A 20,982-nucleotide genomic window follows, 5' to 3' on the forward strand; every position below is an offset into this window, starting at 1 on the left:
GGTTTTGTTATCTCAGATCTAATTTAAGTTAATTAAAAGGATATTAGAATCACTTGAGACCATATGTGAAGAGTAGAAAATGTGTTCCAAAAAAGGAGTGAATCATAAAAGAAATAGAACTTCAGATCTGAGAATGTTCTGAATCTTAATGAAAGCAAGACCCATAGGCAGAAAAAGTTTGGGCAGATTTCTTTTTTAATTCTGTTATATAGTTTGTGGACATCATAATCTTTTACTATTATTTATTACATCTTAATTATCATTCACACAATAATTCTAATTGTGAGTTAGTCACCTTTACTTTCCTTATATTTATATAATTTATGTGAATTTTGTATATTCTTTTATATGTACATATCATCTTCCCTGGTATGTAAGTTCCTTGAGGGCAGAGACAGTTTCATTTTTATCTCCGAATCACCAACAATTAACATGGTTCTGACATATATTTATTGCCTGGTACATGTATTTAATAAAGAACCTTTTTTGTTTTCTATTTCCTTTCTATTCTCACGATTATTGCACTTGCTCAGTTCTCTGTTACCTCCTCTTGAATTACTACAGTAACTAGTTAACTGATATTTTTTGAAAATTAAAAGAAAATTATTTAAAGTTATGAACTTATTAATAATCAGCAGACATGAACACTCCAGTATGCAAAAAAAGATTATACATCATCTTGAATTATTTTATATAGTTTATGTTTTATATACATATATAAATTTTAATGAATATGAAATATAACACTTTTTTAATGATCCTTCCCTTAATTCCCCACCTTGAAGAACTAAAATTTCTTCTGAAAGAATCATAGGATCATCTCATTTAAAATTGAAGAGAATATTAGAGATGATCTAATCCTGGTTCCTAATTTTAAAAAGATGTAGAAATTGAGGTTACTTTAAAAAATTAACTTGTCTTCAAACGCTATATATTTGTTCAGAGAAAATTTTTTAAAGAATTATTTATTTGTCAAGCTCCAATTCAGGTGTGTCTGTACTTTAAAAAGGTCTAATTTTTCTGTTAGCAGGTAAGTGCAAAATAACACACTTATATCCCACCTTCTAAAACCTTCTCCAATCAGATTACCTTACATGTACTTTGTAGACATATTTTTCCTATCTAATTATTTATATGTTTCTCTCCAATTAGGAAGTAAATATTTTGAAGAGAAGATTGTTTTAACCTTTTTTGTATCTCCAGGGCTTACTTCACTGCCTAGCACATAGAAAGAGCTTCATATGAGTTTCTCAACTAACTGACTATATCATAAACAATCATAAAGTATCATAAACAATGGAGATATAAATCCCAAAAAATGAAATGAAACTGGTCTTCTTTCAAGGAGCTTACTTCCTATCAGGGGATATATATGTGTGTGTGTGTGTATATATATATATATATATATACACACACACATATATATCAGAAAAACAGGTACAAATAATTAAAGAGGAAATGTAATACAGTTAAATAGTTAGGTAAGGTGAGAACTAATAGTTGGAAGGGATTGGGAAAGGTTTGATTAAGAAAGAAGTGCTTTAGCTATTTCTTAAAAGAAGTAAAAGGATTCATTGTGACTAAAGTGAAGAGGAAGGACACCATAGCTTATAATGGGAAATGGCCAGTAAAAACCCATGAATATATATACAACATCCTTTGTGAGGGATAGAGAAGGTTAGCCTGAATGAAAGGAAAACAATACATAATTTTGCTACACAGATAAGTTGGGGCCAGGTTCTGAATGCCTTTAAAAATGAAAATGAAGAGTTTATCTTTTATCCTAGCATCTATATGGAGCCATTGAAGCTTATTGAATATAGGAATAATATGGTAATTTCTACATTTAAGGAAAATCACTTTGGCAAGCAGGTAGAAGATATTTTGGAGCTTTAAGAGAATGTAAGCAGGGAGGACAATTGGGAGGTCATTGTCATAATCTAGGTGTAAGGTGATAAAAAGGTCTAAAGTAAGGTGGTAGCTTTATGAGTAGATAGATGAAAGGGCAAGTTACAAAAGATAGAATCCAGGTATAAATAAGAATTTGCACATGATTGTATATGAATGATTGATTGAATTAATGATTACACATTACTTAGCATTTACCATTCACCAAACTGTGGTAAATGCTGAGCCAAAGATATATTGTTGGGAATAAAAAGAATAAAGAGTTAAGAATAATAGCAGAGTTATGAATCTGAGAGACTTAAGGAATGTTAGTGCTTTTTGACAAAAATAGAGAAATTTTGGAAAATGAGGAAGCTAATGAGTTTTGTTAGACATGTTGTATTTGAGATGTTTGAACTGAATATCTAGTTTGAAATGCTAAATAAGCAGTTCATATGAGGCTGAAACTCAAGGGAGGGGCTAATGCTGAATTATAGATCTATTAGTTAATTGAATAATCACTTCAACACATGAGAGCTGATGAGTCCAGCAAGGGAAGGTATACAGAAAGAATAGAATAAGGATTGAGACATGATTATGGATTGTGAGCTAGTGAAGAAGTAATAGAAAGTGATCATGCAGATGGGAGACCCGTTATGTGCCAAGTGCTATGCTAAATACTAAAGACCAAAAGGAAGGGAAATCAGTCACATCCCTCAATGAGTTCACCCTCTAATGGGGGATATAACTTATTAACAACTATGTACAACCAAGATAGATGAGATAAATTGGAGATAATCATAGGGAAGGCAGTAGAATAATTGGGGACCAAGAAAATCTTCATGCTGAAGGTGGAATTTTAAATGAGACTTTAAGGAAGCCAGGAAAGTCAAGAAGAATAGATGAAGAAGGAGATAATCCCATTACTGAGGAATAGATGGCATAAAAACTGGAGTTTCATTTTCAACAAACCAAAAGATAAAAAGTAATGGAAAACCAAAGAAAGGAGAACATAGCTAAGAAAAGAAGTTGGATGGTCAGAAGTTTCAAATACAACAGTGAAGTAAAGGAGGTTGATTGGCAAAAAACAAACAAACAAACAACAAAACAACAGATTGGCAAATGAGAGATCATTGATAATTTTGGAGACATCTTAGTTATGATGTCAGAAGCCAGACTGCAAAGTGCTAGGGAATAAATGAGAGGCAAGTAAGTGGGAACAAAATAGCTTTTTTCTAGTTTGACTAATAGAGATGAGATGTAGGAGGATAGTTTGAGAGAATTGTCTCATGAAGAATTTTTAAAGAAAAGGAAAACTTGAATATCTCTTAAGTAGTAAGAAAGAAACCAATATCTAAACATAAAACATTTTTATGATTAAATTTTTTCCTATTTGGGGAACTGTATAACTCTTAAATGCAGATATCTTTGTGTAAATTAATTTTCTAGAAAAATTAACTTTAGAAAATGGTTCTTTATAAAAATCTTTTACATTTTTGGCAAGCAGTAACAAAAAGAATAAATAGTTTCAAACTTTGGTAAATCTTTAGTAGAGAAGATTGTATTTTAGTATTTTACTTAGTATATCCCTTACTGTTCTAGTTTAAACATATACAATTTAATATTTGGTAGGAATTATGCATTTTAGATCTTATAGCCACAGAAAGATGAAGAATGTTCTTGGGGTTTGACAGAATACTTTTTTGCATAATCAGAAATAAAACTTAGCATTCTAATCTTCCCACTTTTCCAGCATCTGCCTTTAATATAGCTTCTTTATGTAAATGAGTGTGCCTGATTATTTATTGATTTCATATGAGTCAGCAACAATTTGAGTAAACTGCTCATACAGTTGAAATGTTAATAAAGTTATTCCTCTAGAACAGCCTTCCAACTCACAAATATAAGCAGGTTTGTCCCTTCTTGGCTCCAGAAATTTTTATTATTTATGTATTTTCAGCACTAGAATAGGGACTGGAAAAGTCTTAAATAAATATAGCAAGTTCCTATTCATTGATAATGTGTGCATTAGAAGTCAAGGTACAAATATCTGAAAGAGGCGATAACCACTTATATTTGAGTTTGGAATATGTTATTATTGGCAATGGTACAGGGAAAGAGATAGCAAATTTATCATGGTTTTCCTGTTTTATTGCAAAGAACTTATAATATCTAAATGTCTATTTACTGGAGCAGGAGGGATAGATGAGACTGTGCTATATAGCAGAGAGAAACCAGATGGAAGTTAAAAATTCATACTTGTAAGGGGAAAAAAGTTTAGTGTTATAAAAATTAGAATGTACAGTAGTATAGTGAATATTTTCTAACATTCTGTGAAATAAAATATGTATTATCACATCTTTTAATGAAGTGATATTATTTCGCAAATAATTTTCAGGAGTTGCAAAGCCCATTCTTAAAGGATGTCTTTTTGGTCTAGAGAATTATAGAAATATTAGCAAAGGGATTAGTATATTTTTCTCATTAATAAAGTTTGAGTACATTAACAAATTCAACATTGAGCCATTTTATACCATCTGACCTTTTGAAACATAAGCATTTCCAATTCTGAATATTTATTCCCCTCTCTTATTTTTGAAAAATCTTTTAATATTACTTTTATATTTTTTCTTTATTAAGCTTTTTAACTGCATTACCCTAATATTCTTCTTCTAATAAATGGAATAGTAAAATGCTGTTGATAGGTTAGTTTTTCAACATAAAGTAATGTAGTCAAATATAATTTTTGTTAAAACAATTTCATTATTTTCATGTATTTTTACAGATTTTGAAGTAGTCTCTAAAATCTTACAGGTTTTAAATCACTGACTATTGAGTCAGTATAATAGTATACTTCCTTTAAAAAGGTATACTATAAAGTATAGATTGTTTTTAATAGTATGTGAAAATTTATAAAGATTTTTTCTTTATTTCCTTACATTATGATATATCAAATTATTTTGTCCAAAAATGCTATTGTATCTGTTAAGTTCCCTAAAATGCTTTTAGTTATCTTCTTATGCATGTTGATTAATGTTTCTGACAAGTTCTGATTTCTTTTGGTTTATGCCAGAAGTTACATGGGAAGACCAGCAGAAAAAGGTGAATGGTACAATAACTGATGACAAACCATTGCCGAAAAAGAAACACCAAACTGAGCCAGGTTTGTCAGGGTTTGGAAAACCACATAAAAGCATGAGACTATAAAAACATTGCATTTCATGCTTTTGTAATGAGTGTGTGCTTGTTTTATCTTATTTTTCTCACGGTGTGAAATTCTTTAGTATGTAGAACCCATTTAGATTAATTATACGCACACTTTGTTTCTATCCTTGATTAGAAAAATTAGTTAAAAATGTTGTGGGGAAAATTCTGTTGGTGTAATGTTAATGTTAGCACACTTAACCATATACTTGGGTACTGCCTTTTTACTCTGATTTTCTAATTTGTGTATGTGACTTTCAGACACTCTAGGCTATAGCTTACATAGTAAGGTGTAATTGCCCCTCTGAAATCATTACTTAGAAATCTTAATTAAAATTTTATTTATTTATATCTAGGTAGAATACTATGCTTTTTTCCGTTCTGAAATATATTATTTATTTTAAAGTCAAAATTATTTAGCCCATATGTAATGTATAATATTTTATATTTGATCAAAATATTGGTCATTTTGGCAGAATGCATAAGAAAACTAGCATCATTAATAAAATAAGTGTATAAGACCCTTCCCATTTAGTTCTGATGACAAGTACTGAAATAACCCACTTAGAACTTGATCTTCCTTTTTAGTTTTCAGCGGGCGCTATATGGGCAAGTATTAGAATGAACAAAAAGTAGACCTCAGAAAGGAGAAGAAAGAAAAGTGTAGTGTATAGAAAGTAGTAGCATGTCTTGTTCATATTTAAAATTTCATTGAGATTTTCAGAACATGGATTAAGTAGATAAGCATTTTATTTAAAAATCCCTAAGATGATTCCAAAAGAATTCTTTTTTTTATTAACTTGCATTATTTTTTGTAAAATACTATTTAATTTTGTAGGATCTAATTGATCTAAAAACTTACTTTTAATGACATGCTTAACAATCAATAACTTCCTTTTTCAGGAAGAAATATGTATCAAAAATATATACTAATCAATATAACTTAAGGAGTTATTTACAAATTTAAGGACACATAGTTAAAACTGATTGGCTCTTTAAAGTACATGAAATTTATTTTAAACAAATACCAGAGGTAAAAATATCACATATACTTTGCCTAAATTTGCACATATAAGTAGTATATTTACACATATATGTGTGTATATATATGTGTATATATATATATATATTCTAAAACTTTATATGATCGTTGTATTTGGAATGCACTTAAAATAAATTTCATGACTCTTAATGAACCAATTTTAATTATCACATATATCTCAAGTTCATATATAGTTTTGTTAGATTGTTTCAATATATGTTTTGAGACTATACATATATGTATACATAAATACACATACATCTGTAAGTGCATATACACAAATCCATAGAGTCAATGTTATATGTGATGCCAATCTTCAATGCATTTAAACCTTTCTTGTATTCACATTGTGATGTAGGTTTTCTTTTAAAAGTTAATTAATCTTGAATTGCTTGACTTGTCATTATACATTTTTATACATGCATACAGTTGCCATTCCATATGTTCATAAGTTATGTGCTCATATATTAATATCTGTACATCAAAACTATGCACTGAAATACATTCTTTAACTTTTAAAATAATCCTTAAATACTGAATCATAAAGTTTTCCTAGATTAATACTTTATTTTTTTAGGTTATATATTAGTTGTGATTTACTAACTAAATTTCATTCAATGTAAAGTTTACAATGGAAATTACTTTAATTTTTGAATTATAGAAAAATATCCATTACTTTTATGATTTAATTTGTCATTAATGATTATATTTGTCATGAAAACTATCCCAGGTAATGAACATGTTTCTAATACCTAAAATTGAAGCTAAAATGTTATGAGTGATTATGGAATGCCACAAATGAGAAATTTCTATTTCAAAATTGTTTTTATTTTTTTAAGAAACCTAGAATACAAAGATTACATTTATTAGATTATTTAAACTTTTTCACAAAGACAAAACAAATTTGTGTTAATTATATTTGTAGTAAAGTAGAATCATCTAGGTTTCATCTATATGCTCTTGAGAATAGCTTTTCTAAGTTTCTTATTAATAAATAAACTGCTTTATATTTTTTCAAGTAGAATTTGCCAAATTATAAGCTTATGGGTTGGAAAAAAACATCAAAACTTGAATAGAATATTTTAAATATTCTGTCTTCATTTCATGTACCTTAGTGGGAAGTTTCTTGAGCATTTTAGTATTAGGCTACACAGGAACTAGTTTCTTACTTTCAACTCGAATAAATCTATTTTGAAATCAGACTCTTGTGTCTGACTTCATGTAAGTTCAGTACTAAAATACAATTAATAGTACACAAATTTTAAACACTGTGATTAGTTGTGTGATTCTCAACAAGTCACTTAACCTCTCAGTTCCCCATGCAATTCTCTCAGACAGTAAGTCATAGAGCCCTTGCTGACCTCATCTGAAATTCTATCAAGCATTGAAATTATAGGTCTCAATCAAAACAAACTAAAAACGTCTTACACTATGCTTGTTCTTCTATATTAAAAATCTTTAACATAATCTGTAAACTATGAACCTAGTCAAAGATTCTTCACATAAAGTATGCAGGAACGATATTGTGGCATCTTCAGATGTTGAATATTTATACCATGCCTATAATAATTACTAATTAAAATCAAATGAGCTTGATAATTTATTGTTATTTTGCCACATGGATATGGTTTTGTGAAAGCCTATAGAAGGAAAGTTGAAATAAAATTCAGTATTAAGTGGCCAATAATGTTTTGGTTTTTTAGTAAAAGGAAAAAATAGTACTTGATAGTTCAAATATATAAATATTGATAAGTATTCATTCTCTATATTTCCCTCTAACCAAGTAATTGCATATATATGTGTGTGTATACATATATACACACACATATACACAGAGACGATCTATAGGAGATATACACATAAATAGGATATATACATGTTTGTATAAAAATATGTGCATATAAACTTTTATTTGTGTGTATACACACATATAGGATCAAAAGACTGTAAGTTCTAAGAGACCTTAGAGATTTCCTTCTTAACTTTTTTTACCAGATGAATTTCGCATCTCAAGAAGTGAAAAAACTCACATTTTCATAGCACTTAAAATTTTTTAAATAACTTAAAAATTATCAAAGTATATTGTTTTTAACAATACTTTTATTTCCTCACATAAACTTTTTCTCTCCTCTTATAAAGAGTCATACATTGTAACAAAAGATAGAAAAGAGAACAAACATCACAAAATTGACCAATATCAACCAAGCCTAACACAATGTGTTAAGTTCTATACACATAATCCTTTATCTCTACAAAGGAGGAAGAGAGGAGCATTTTCATTCTTCAGCAGGCCAAGGTTGATAAGTATTAGTTAGGTAAAATGGCAATATAATAGCACCTACCTCATAAGGCTGTATTATAATCAAATGAAATAATATGTAAAGCTTTTTGCAAACCTAACATACATATATTAATTGTATTTGTTTTTATTCATTGTTATATCCTAATCATTATTCATATTTAGGTACCAAACTCAGAGTTACTAACCAGATATTTCTTTGCTAAAGGATTTTATATGTTTTAAATTTTGCACACTACAAATATTGGAGTCCTGGCTCATTCAGTTGAGATTTTAGGAGTAAATAGAGTTGAAAAAGACATACCCAAGGATAGCTAGGTTACTCAGTGGATTGAGAGCAAGGCCTTCAGATGGGAGGTCTTGAGTTCAAAAGTGACCTCAGATATTTCCTAGCTGTATGACCCCGGATAAGTCACTTAACCCCTACTGCCTAGCCCTTACCACTCTTCTGCCTTGGAATGAATACGTAGTATTGATTCTAAGATGGAAGGTAACAGTTTAAAAAAATTAAAAATAACAAAAAGAAAAAGAAAAAAGTATACTCAAATTAACAAAAGAGAATTATGTAAGTACAAAGAGGTCCTGGCAAAAATATGAGAAATTTCAGGCAGTAAAGATCACTTCCAACTTTAAATGGTCCACGAAGTCTTTGTGAAAGAGATCCTTGAGTTCAGACTTAAAGGGAATGATTATAGGAGTCATGAATGAACGTAATGTGAGATAAAACTTAAAAAAAAGAGTAGATTGGAACTAAATTGTAGAAGTCTTTTAATACAGAATCAGATAGTTATGCTTAATTTGTAAAACAGTGAAACTATAGTCTTTTGATAAAAGGATTGACATGATCAAAGTAGTACATTAAGATGATTACTTGGCACTGATTTGATAGATGATTTGGAAAGCAGTTAAATGGAAAATTAGTTAGAATATTTCAGTAACATAGACAAAAAGAAATTATTATGATAATGGAACTAACTTCTATACTTAACTATATTTTGACCCTTTATATTGAATTTAATCCTTGTTTTTTTTTGTGAGTGGCATTTGGAGTCTTTTTTCTTAAATTTTCCAAGATTATAATTTGCCTTAGACATAGTCCAAGTTAGTCATAAAAATGAAATTGTCTTTGGTAGCTCAAGAAGAAATAGGCATGAACATGGAAAGTCTGTTATGTAGTATTTTTTTCAGAAATCTGAACCCAGGTAAGAATATTTATATATAAGCTATCTTTATAAAAGATTCCTATCTGCCTGTCTACTTTCCTTTTTTTTTGTTTCATGATTTTTATATCCTTCTACTGTGATAATAAATGTATCTGAAATTCATTAAGACATGGAGAATGAGAATAAATATTATTTCATTTTGATGTATAAAGTTTAATGTTAACAAAAATGAATTCTAATGGAAACATTGTACCTGAAACTGGAAAAATTAAATTTATATGGCATAAAGAAATATGTGGAGTATGTAAAGGTTTTATAAATTTACTCAAATATAGAGATATATTGTTCATGTGCTTAGGTTTATATTATCCATGTACCTTAAATTTCCACTCTACCTATTATTTCTTTTTATTAGCAGTGTCACTAAAAGCCTTAGTCTAGCTAATGAATAGAGAGCTAACCTTGAACCCAAGACAATATGACTTTCAAAGCTGTTTTCTTATATATACTGCTGGGCAAGTCACTTAACCTCTGAGTGTTCAAGAAAACTCTAGGACATTATGTTGCAGAAAAGGTATCAGCCTCTGTTGTTATGGAGATTTTCTCACAAGAGTTCTAATAACAATGAAATCAGTCCCAAATAATGTGTCCATTCAGTTATTTGTGATTTTGTAAATGAGTCTTAACTAAAAACTGGTAATTCTCAAATTCTAAAAAGACTGACTGCTCCTTTTAATAGTTGTTGTATAACTGAAAGACCATGTTACAATGTTTTATCTTAGTTGGTTCTTCCCTTGAAATGTAGACAAAAATGATTCAACTTCATAAGGTGATTATATGACATGTATTTATCTTAACATTTTAAAAGGGAAATGTTAATAATTTAGTATTGAGAAGCAGCCTGATTTACAGAAAAGAATATTGAAGTGGAAATCTGGAGTTCTAGTTTCAAACTGTTCCTTTGTTACTGGCTGTGTGATCATGAAAAGGTCATTTAGAACCCATTTTCTCATTTGCAAATATGGATGTTTATACAAGTATTACTTCCTTCTTTCATAGGGTTGTTGTGAGGAAAATGCTTTGTAATCCATAAAGCAATTTTATAAATATGGTTTCTTATTATTACCAATACATTACCTTTTTTGAGTATTTTTCTAGTTTCAATACTCTCACTTTCCCAGTAATTAGATAAAAACTATAAATTAAATACAGAGCTCATATTGTTTCTAAATACAAATATCAAAAGACTGAGGCCCTTCATTTTTAGGGTTTTTATTTTTGGAAATAATTCTTAATTTGACAGGAAAAGTGATTAAGAAAATTATCATGAATTTTATTCCATTGAATTGACTGTACAAATGTCTACCACTTAAAAAAAAAATATTAGACATTTAAGGACAAAATTCACTTTTCTAGAAAGATGTTAATAGTAAATCTATTACATTATTTTTAAATCGGATATAAAATTTTAATATAGATTTTTGTTCTGATTTATCCAATCTTGAGAAAAAATAAGGTATTTCAATAAATGTTAATGTTTTATTGATATATTTTTAAAGTGCTATTCTGTCTCTATCTCCTTATCGTAGGACAAAATAACTTCATTCACAATGTAAACAGAAAATAATTTAGAGTCAACTAAGTATATATCTTAAATAAGACAAATCACCACATGCATTTTAAATTGTATATCATACCAAAGTTGTTATTCTGTATTTAGTAGATATAGCCTTGCCTAAAGAGAAAACATACTGCATTTTCTTGTTTCTATAGATAAGTACTATAAATTTCAATATTTAAAGTATTATTTATATGTAAGATTTTCTCATCAGAAGATAATTATAAGTCTGTCATTCTTGAGTTATCTACCAAAGGGTGCTTCAAGATATATAAGGACTGATAATCAAGTTTTTTCACAGAAAGTTGAGTTTTTAAAACTTAGTAATGTTTAACTTTAAGAAAAAAAGTACTAAAGAATGGATTCTAAAATTCAGCCAGTGTATAATTTTAGCTTGTTTTGTATTCCTTGAAGTTGCTTGATTTGTCATATTTGAAAGGGAAAGTAATAAAAAAAAGACAGGGAATAAGTTGGAAGGTATGTACATAAAAAGCAATATGTAATCAGTATACATAATTATTTTTTAAAAGTCTCTGCCTTGAAAACCTAAAGAAACAAATGATAATAAAATAGAATTTTTATTTCATAAATAAATCTCAAGTTCTGTGCATTGTCAATATAATTGTTTTAAATGATAAGTATTAACTTTGAATTAGTTACCAGATATTTTTGAGGAAGTTTATTGCAGTGAAAAATAATTGAATGAGTTTTATACATAAAGTAGATTAATATTTCATTTATTTCTAGGGTTTTCTGGATTTTATGCTATCCTTTTTGCTACCATGGATATTTATTTTCCTATTGTTTTGGAACATCCTTTCCTAAATAAAATACTCAGCCTCCAGTGTCCTGGAATGGGTCATTTCGGGTTTCTTAAAAGCTGTTATAAAATATGTGATCAATATTTTGTAATATGAGAGAATACTGAAAGATTTTGAGACAAATATTAAGTCAGACACATTTAATAAGAAAACAAAATGTGAGTGGGTGCTTATTAAAGAATGATGGTAACTAAGAACATATGATATATTGTTTCAAATAGAAATTGTATTGCTTTTATGGAAATCTTATATATGTGGGTTAAAGGCACCTGATTTTCAAAAAAACAATTCTAATCACCATCTTTCTTTGTGTCATATATGCAAATATGTGCATATGTATATGTGAATTGAAATCTAAATAATAATATAACTTGTCATGTTGAGAGGAGGAAATTGGTTTTGGTTTTAGAAACAAAGTGTTGTATAAGTTAATAATGTTCTTATCCTGACAATTATCATTATTTTTCACTGAATATATTTGGTAAAACAAAATGTTTCCTCCAGTATTTTCTAAAAGAATTAAAAAATATATTATTTGGGATCTTTTATTAAGGAAATGTAATATCTGAATCTGTGCATGAATGTTCAATTTTAGTTCACACTCACATCATATCAAAAAATTTCATTTAGTCATTACCTCTATATTTAGTTGCCTCTATAAGGTTGAATTTCTTGGATTTTTGTTGTTGTATGGATTACTATTCAGGTTATTTTTTCTTTATTTGAAGTTAATTTAAAATAAGGGCTCTCTTATCATTAGTGGATCAAATTACATCATTTAAAAATTCTACTTTCATTATGAACTTGATCTGTTTAAGCAAAAGAGAATAGTGTCCCTAACTTATTACATGACTGATAGAGGAAAAAGATATATTCATTAGGTGTAGACTACCAATATTTTTGGTCAGTATTTCTAGTTGCTGTAGTTTTTTTTTAAAATATATTTATTTGATGTAGCTTTTAATAATAATATTTTGATAATAATGCTATCTTTAACTTTTGCTCAGATACTGAATGGACTGATAATAAATGGACAAATTATTTGCTTATTACTGGTTTCAATATATAAAATTGTTTATATATATTGCAATTTAAAAATAATCCATTTTCATTTACTTCAGTCAAAATAATAAATCCAAAGATAATGTAAATTTTTATTTATAAATTCCTTATAATGACTTAGGTGTAAAAGAATGGTATGATCATTATGGCAGCAGCATTTGTTCCATTTCTGTAGATAGCTTAGCTTCACTGATCTCTCAATAGCAAGCTAATGGATGAAGATTTGAGGGATACAATTTAGCATCTTCCTTCATGTTCCCACTCCTAGCATTGAAATGGAGATTGTTTGATGATCAACCAGCAAAGGGATGGAATTTTGAATATGAGGTCAAAACTTTAGGTAAGGATCATTTTAGATTTACTAGACCCAGCAAAAAATGATTTTAGCACAATAATTTTCCTATGGACATTAGAATTTCATGTTAATTAAATAAGTTTTGTTGTTTTTGTTCTTATCAGTTGGAAATAAAGCTGTAATAATTTAAATAAAGGCATGATCTTTGTAAAAATTTGTCACTAAATATGAAATAGCTATTTATTGAGCATTTTATTTTCCAGGGATAGTCTATTTAACAACTTCTCTGTTAAAGATCTCGATATTGTCTACTAATATGAAAAACAGTAACATGAAAAAGATGTTGGTTGGGTTGAATGCCTTATTTAGTTAATATTGATTGTAATTTGGTACTGTGATCTTTGTCTAAGTTTTTAATTGTTTTCCCTGGGTTGTATAGATTTTGTCTTATTTTAAACCTAAAGAAGCATCAAAGTATAGTGTGCCCATGGAATTTTCCCACATTATAGGAATATTATTTCCACATTTTCTTCTGTGAATAAGTAATGGTGTTAGTAATCTAAATGTTTATTATTTGAATGTATCACTTTTAAATTAAACCAATCAAACCACAACAATAGAAGCCTGTAGTAGAGGCAATCTTTTTCTCTTTATTTTGACTTTTGTGTTTCAAATGTTTTAATAGTGTAAGTAGAGTTTAGTGGAGAAAGCAATGACTGAGTAATCAGGAGACTTGAGCTCTATTTCTGGCTCTGCCACTGACTAATTATATGACCTTGAGTAAGCCATTTAACTTTTATGTACTTTGGTTATTTAGCTGTAGTCACCCAAAGAACAGGATGTGAAGATATATAAATACTTTTAGTTTGTTTTATCTGTAGGTGAAAATCATTTTATAGGAGTCAGCGGTAGTTTAAAATTGCATCAATAATTCAGAGGTCTTGGTGGAGAAACCATCTTGTTTAATTTATTTTCTAAATTTCTCCTTTATATTTGAAGTTTCTTTCCAGATTTACAACTTATTTAAATATGTGTGTTGTTTAATAGAAACAATTCATTTTGTCACTTATAAAAAGCTATTTCTTTACTTTGTCAGGATGATGTATAGAAAATTTTGCAAATTAAATATGTAAAATTTAATACTTTTTGAATTCAAATGTATTATGCCTTTATTAACATTGTGATTTTTTTTATTTTTTATTATTTTGGGGGATGGGTAAGGGAAGGTAACATATTCTGACTTTTAATGTAAATCTTCTGCACATAATACTAGAAGGATATATATTCTTCCTAGGGTTCTGCTCTGTTACTGTATTTGAATATAAGTGAAAGATAGTATGTTGGAGGGAGGCTTTTGACACTGGATTTTAATAAAATCCTCATAATCTGACAAACCTGCTAATTGTCAGTATATATTAATCTCTATTTGATTTTCTGTAATTAAAAATCAGATTTATCTTTTATATGCATTTTAATAGCTTGCCATTTTCTTCTAATGGATTTTTTTTTTGCTATTCGTTGTCTTGAGGTAGCTTCGTAATGGAAATTATTCAGTGTTCTCAGTTGCTGTGATGTGAATCTATTGACATCTAAATATGTATTTTGAGTAATACTTTTGAAAATATTTAGTGCAGATATTAATTGTGCATTGTTTGATGAAGTGCTGTAGCACCTACCTGCCCTAATGATAAAACAATTACCACATGAGGATTTTAGATTTGATATTATTTTCTTTTGTGCCAAACATTCTAGTGCCAATTTTTTAGTTTTGGTTAAAGAGAAGTTTCTTTAGATGCTCAGTTTGGTAAGATTTTCCATCCTTTTAGACTATTGTAGTTAAATCACTTAATGCCTTTTTAAATATCAAAAAGTAATGGTATATTTTCCAGATATTACCTTAGATACATATTTATTTTTTATTGTAAATTTTGTGATAAAACTATTACTCTATGCATATTTTGGGAAATAAATACAAAAATTATTAAAGATTTCTTTCTACTTTGAAGGTTATATGCAATACAAATTTAATACATTTGATAATGAGTTGGGATATATTCATTGCTATATAGTATTTTCACAAGAATTGTCTGTGTTGAATTGATTGATTGATACATTGCTCTAGATTTTCATGTGTAAAAAATCAATTCAATGAAACAAAAAGAGTAGGAAAAAAGTAAGGCCTTGTTTAGGCTTTTAGTGATATTGGCAATGGTAATATACATCCTGATCACCAATAAATAGATAAATAATTCATAAAACAAGAGCACATCCCATTTAAAATAGCAACATCTTGAGCAGACTAATAATTGCTAGTAACACTCTTTTATTCTAATGGTGTCTCTCCTAAGCCTCAATGTTCATGACTGTAAAAAAAATTTATACTCCTATTCCTACACTAACTCTATCTTTCTAATTCTTCTAACGTAAAATACTTTAACCATTTCTATATCAGTTCTTTCCTATTCCTCTTTGTGTCTACTTGATTATCTCTTCCTCACAACTGTGCACAGGCTTCTCTGGCAAAACGATTTTTGGCCCTTTCCCTCAGTGTCAATTTTTACCTTCTGAGTACATCCACTCACGCCCATCTCCTTTGTCTATGTCTGTCCATTACACGATGTGATCACAGAAGAAGTGGACTCAGCAAGGAGAAGAAATTCAGGTCTGTCTTTTCTACTGCTTTATTCTTACTTTTTCCTTTTCTTTTTCCTTAAGATTTTATCAATTCATTTCACAGTTTTCTATTTTGCTTACAGTATTACCAAATGCAATCATTCAGATTTTAATTTTAGATGTTTATTAAAATTTTTCCTAACCTCAAATTAAATCATTCATATTTTATATTCAGTAGTAAATCACATAACAATTTAAGTGGCTGAAGACACTGAATAAAGAAAGATTAAACAAAACATATCCTCTGCCCTTAAAGAACTAATGATCTAGTAAGGAAATACCATGTTGACATATATGTGTATGTGAAATAGATACAAAGTAGATAATTTGGGGAATAAAACATAAAATATAATTTTTGCCTTTAATTAACAATAATCATGAATAATCTTTTTTATCCTCATTGAATATATAACCACTTTACCATGTAAAATACTTTTTTCAACTCCCAAAATGTTTATTGTTGTTGTTCAGTTGTTTTAGTCCTGTCCAACTCTTCCTGACTTTGACTTCATTTGGGGTTTTCTTGGCAAATTACTGCAGTGGTTTGCCATTTCCTTCTTCAGCTCATTTTTACAGATAAGAAACTCAGGTGAACAAGGTTAAGTGACTTGCCCAAAGTCACACATCTTTTAAGTATCTGAGGCCAGATTTGAACTCAGGAACTTTTCACTCTACTGTGCCACCTAACTGCCTCAAAAGAATTCATTGAGCACTTATTATATATTTGTGTCCTTGATTGTAAAAACAAAACAAAACAAAACAAAAAAAACAGAATACAACATAGCCTTTTCCTCTCAGAGAACCTAAACTTACTTGGAAGACAAAATATGCACACAGGAACCACAAAAAAGTACATATTCAGTGAAAGTATTAAATTGAGTACAAATAATAAGTACTCTGTGAGAATTTGAGAGGAATGTATTCTACATCAGTTGGAATAAAGTCAAATAAGGATTAGTAAAAGAGATACCTTCTTGAACTAGGCTTTTAAGTACTAATAGGCTTTGAACAAGGGAAGAAGGCATTCCAAGTAAAGAAAAAAATAAAAAACAAGAACAAATATGAAAAGAAGAAATGAACAGAAGAATTTGAGGACAGTAAAGACATGAAAATTTCTAGGACAGAGTTGATATTAGGAGATTATAGAAGATGGCTTTATGCAATTAGAATGAATCTATTTTGGGGTTGACTGAATTTGAGAATGATTTTGCATTTTATCCTGTACTTAATGAGAAGTCATTGAATATCCTGTTATAAAGGAGTGACATGATGAAAATAATCATTTTAGGTTGATGAACATGACTATGAATATGGCTGATATGGCTGGAGGCAGAGGTGTCTGGTAGGAAGCCTAAAACTAGATCAATTCAAGAAAAAGAACAATACTTAGCAGTGTTAACTATTGGAGAAAAATCAAGGAGAACAAAAGGGAGCAAGGAATACACAAAAGAGGATAGGAAAATAAGGAAGGGTGTTAGAAAAGTATTACTTACTTAAGAGAAGTAAGGATACAATGGAAGCAAAACAGGAAAGTAATAAATAGAACTGAAGTCCTTGAAGTTTTCTCTTCACCCAAAACTTGATTTCCATCAGTATTTCTACTTGTGAATGGAGGTATAATATATTGAATTTGGGAAAAAGCGTAGTAATCTAGGTAGGCCAGCACTTAGAGTTCATGAAGAGGAATAGTAAGGAGTTTTGGAAAGTATTTTGGATACATATTGTCAAGGGCTTTAAATATCTGGTCAAGAAATATTCAATCATGAAAACAATAGGAATATACTGAAGATTTTTGAACTCATAGTGGGGCTTGGTGAAATTCATACTTAAGGTAGGATATGACATTTGGAAAGAAAGTGGAAGGACTGGAATTCAGAAAACTGATTAGGAGCCTATAAAAATAGTTCATCCAAATGCTTGTTACTAGAACTATGATAATAACCATGTGAGTAAAGAGAAGGGGATGATTGCTAGAAATATTGGATATATGGAATTGACAGAACACGGAAACCCACTTAGATAAAGTGGATGAAAGAGAGAGAAAAATTAAACTTTATTCTTTGATTATAAGCCTGAATAATTAAGGATATGTTAGTCTTCTCAACAGAACTAGGGAAATTTGAAAGAGAAGTTAATTTAGCAAGAAGTTGATTAACTTAATTTTCAGCGTATTGAGTTTGAGATATCACCAGGTCATCGATGAGGATCTAGCAGGCATATAGATTAGAAATTCAGAATACAGACTAGACTATATGATTATTTTATGATAAGCTAGAGAAAGAGCTTTAAGCTATATTACAAGAAAATTCACTTCCAATCACAAGAGCTTCATAGACTGAAGAGAGAGCACTTAATGTACCAATGAAGTCTTTTCTAATTTATTATAGTGAAGACCAAGACAAAGTGAACTACATTCAGAAATCCAGCAACTATTGTTTTTTTGTCAATTTTAACACAATTAACATATTTATATGACCAGTTTAAGCAAATTTTTGATAAGAAAATTAAGCTATCTTTGTATTTTCAGATGTTACATCATGAAGTTATATAAAAGTATATAAAAGTATAAAATAAGATTTTTAAGTCAGTTATACATTTATAATAATATTAGAGATATTATTACATAACCCTTGTGTCAGTAGAAATTTAAATAAAGAATTGTAACATATTTTCAAACTTTCATACTTTATTATTCACTGTTTTGGATAACCAGGTTCAGTTACTCACATACATTTAACTCAGGATATCTTTAACTTTTATTTAACAGTTAAGGATGTGGTCAACAAGTATTAAAAAAAAAAACAAGATAATTGTATTATGTCTAGGGTTTTAATGATGTATTAAAAACTGATGCTTCTACTTCCTGTATATTTGAAAACATTTTTTCTCTATGTTTATCAAGAAGCATACTAGATCGGGACTCTTATGGCAGTTTATGCATTTTAAAAGTTTCCTAGATGCATAGGATTGTGCTTTTATTCTGCTAACTTTATTCTAGAATTGAAAACCAGGATAAAGATATCAGAGTAGATTGTTAGTAGAGGATTAGAGGAATACAAACTATATTAAAGTAATATATATATACATATATATATATACATATGTATATATAGATAGATATATACATACACACAAAATACCACATATATATTTAGAAGAAAAGGAGTATAAGTATTAATGGCACATGACTATATAACCCTTTCCCCAAAAAGGACTTTTATATGTTTTTAAATTTTCATCTACATTAAAAAAGAAATTTAAGTAAAATACATGTACACTCCCAACTAAGCAAAAAAAAATTGTTAATTTCCACGCAAGGGGGCAGCTGGGTGGCTCAGTGGATTGAGAACCAGGCCTAGAAACAGGAGGTCCTGGGTTCACATCTGGCCTCAGACACTTCTTAGCTGTGTGACCCTGGGCAAGTCACTTAACCCCCATAGTCTAGCCCTTTCTGCTCTTCTGTCTTGGAATTAATGTACAGTATTAATTCTAAGACAGAAGGTAGGTGTTTAAAAAAATTCCACTCAAGACTAAAATGATCTTCCTTAGACATGGTTCTCTTTATGTCACATTCTAGATTCAGAAACCTTCTGTGGATTCTAAATATCATAGAGCTGTGTTGGGGATCCTATGGCAAGCATGCCAGGTGGTGTTGCTCCCTTCCCATCTCCTCATGCAACTGAGGACGTTTCATTTCATGACCATCCCCTCTGCCCAGTAGCCCAATTGGAATACTTCCTCCCTCCCCTTTCTGGGATAATGTAGCATGAGGGCTGCAGTTTAGGCACTCAATCTCTAAAAGGTCTGCCATCACTAGTATAGAGGATCTGCATTTCTAGAAATAATTTACAACAAGAGAGCATATATTGGATAGTTATTAGCAAGACATGCCTTTCTTTAGTGTCTGAGATACACCAATTAACCAGTAATATTTTTTCCAGCTCTAGTTTTTATTGTTCCATAAATATTATTTGGACTCTACTTTGGGCTTTTTTTGACTTAACAAAGCAAACAAGTTACTTTTAATAGATATTTATCAAGTAATTTTGACTTACATTATACCTAATTTTTCAGTAGGGATCCACATGTAGTAAACATGAACATTTAAGGTTTGGAAGCTGAAATGTTATTAAAAACCTAAAAATTTTTCATAGAAATTATGTAGTCACCCACATTCCTTTTCAATAATATCTTATTTAGGCTTTTGTGAAATTGGAGACAACAAAGATCCAGTATGTATAGTATGTTTTCATCCCTGATTTAATTTCACTTGGCAACCGATAAACCAGTGTTTCTTAAAGTATGGATCAGGGATACGAAGGAGTCCTCATTAACCCGTTAGGAGTTGGTGAGTTGAAGATATTTGTGTCTTTCTCCTTAATAGCGGAATGAAGACTATAATAGACAGTATTAATATCTATTACAATGGAATACTATTAAATGTGGGGTATTATTACCCACATTTTTATAACCCTTGAACAAATTATTTCCTGTAACCTAGAAACATGAAGTAAAAGTTTAATATAATACAACCTATAAAGAAGGAATTAGACCTGGTAATATTACATTTGTATTATGAAATTATTTATTTCACTGTAATATTAAGAATAGGGCAAGAAGGATTATTAATCTTTTAGCCATCAATGTATTATTTTATTACATGCCTTTTATGATAAGGCTTTATTTTTAGTAAATATATAGAGGCACATATTGGATCATATTTGGCAGTGTGAGGTGAAAGTGAGGAAGGTAGAAGGAAGGATGGATGGGAGAAAGGAGAGAGAAAGGTAAAGGAAAGGAAAGATATCCCCAGCCCCTGCAGGGGGAAATTGACCAAAGCCTTTCAGGGCTCAAATAAAAGATCAGAGAACAAACTTAGGTTTTAGAATAGTTAGGTTTTATTTTAATTAGAAAGGGG

The 20,982-nt window shown here is 29.4% G+C and overlaps 1 protein-coding gene across 15 annotated transcripts in view; it reads left to right on the forward strand.

Annotated features, from left to right (window-relative positions):
* The window catches only part of RIMS2 (regulating synaptic membrane exocytosis 2), a 505,770-nt gene that overhangs the window by 253,115 nt on the left and 231,673 nt on the right, over positions 1-20,982 (forward strand). For 3 of the 15 annotated variants that reach the window (XM_044658240.1, XM_044658234.1, XM_044658237.1), the window contains one exon: positions 16,021-16,053. The exons of 10 other annotated variants lie outside the window; for them this stretch is intronic. In XM_044658240.1, coding sequence (XP_044514175.1) covers positions 16,021-16,053 — 33 coding nt within the window. Of the gene's footprint in view, positions 1-16,011; positions 16,054-20,982 lie in introns of all 15 variants that reach the window. 2 more of the 15 variants (XM_044658232.1, XM_044658233.1) reach the window with 2 other exon arrangements.

This window comes from Gracilinanus agilis, chromosome 1 (genome assembly GCF_016433145.1).
Source record: "Gracilinanus agilis isolate LMUSP501 chromosome 1, AgileGrace, whole genome shotgun sequence".
Lineage (NCBI taxonomy): Eukaryota > Metazoa > Chordata > Mammalia > Didelphimorphia > Didelphidae > Gracilinanus > Gracilinanus agilis.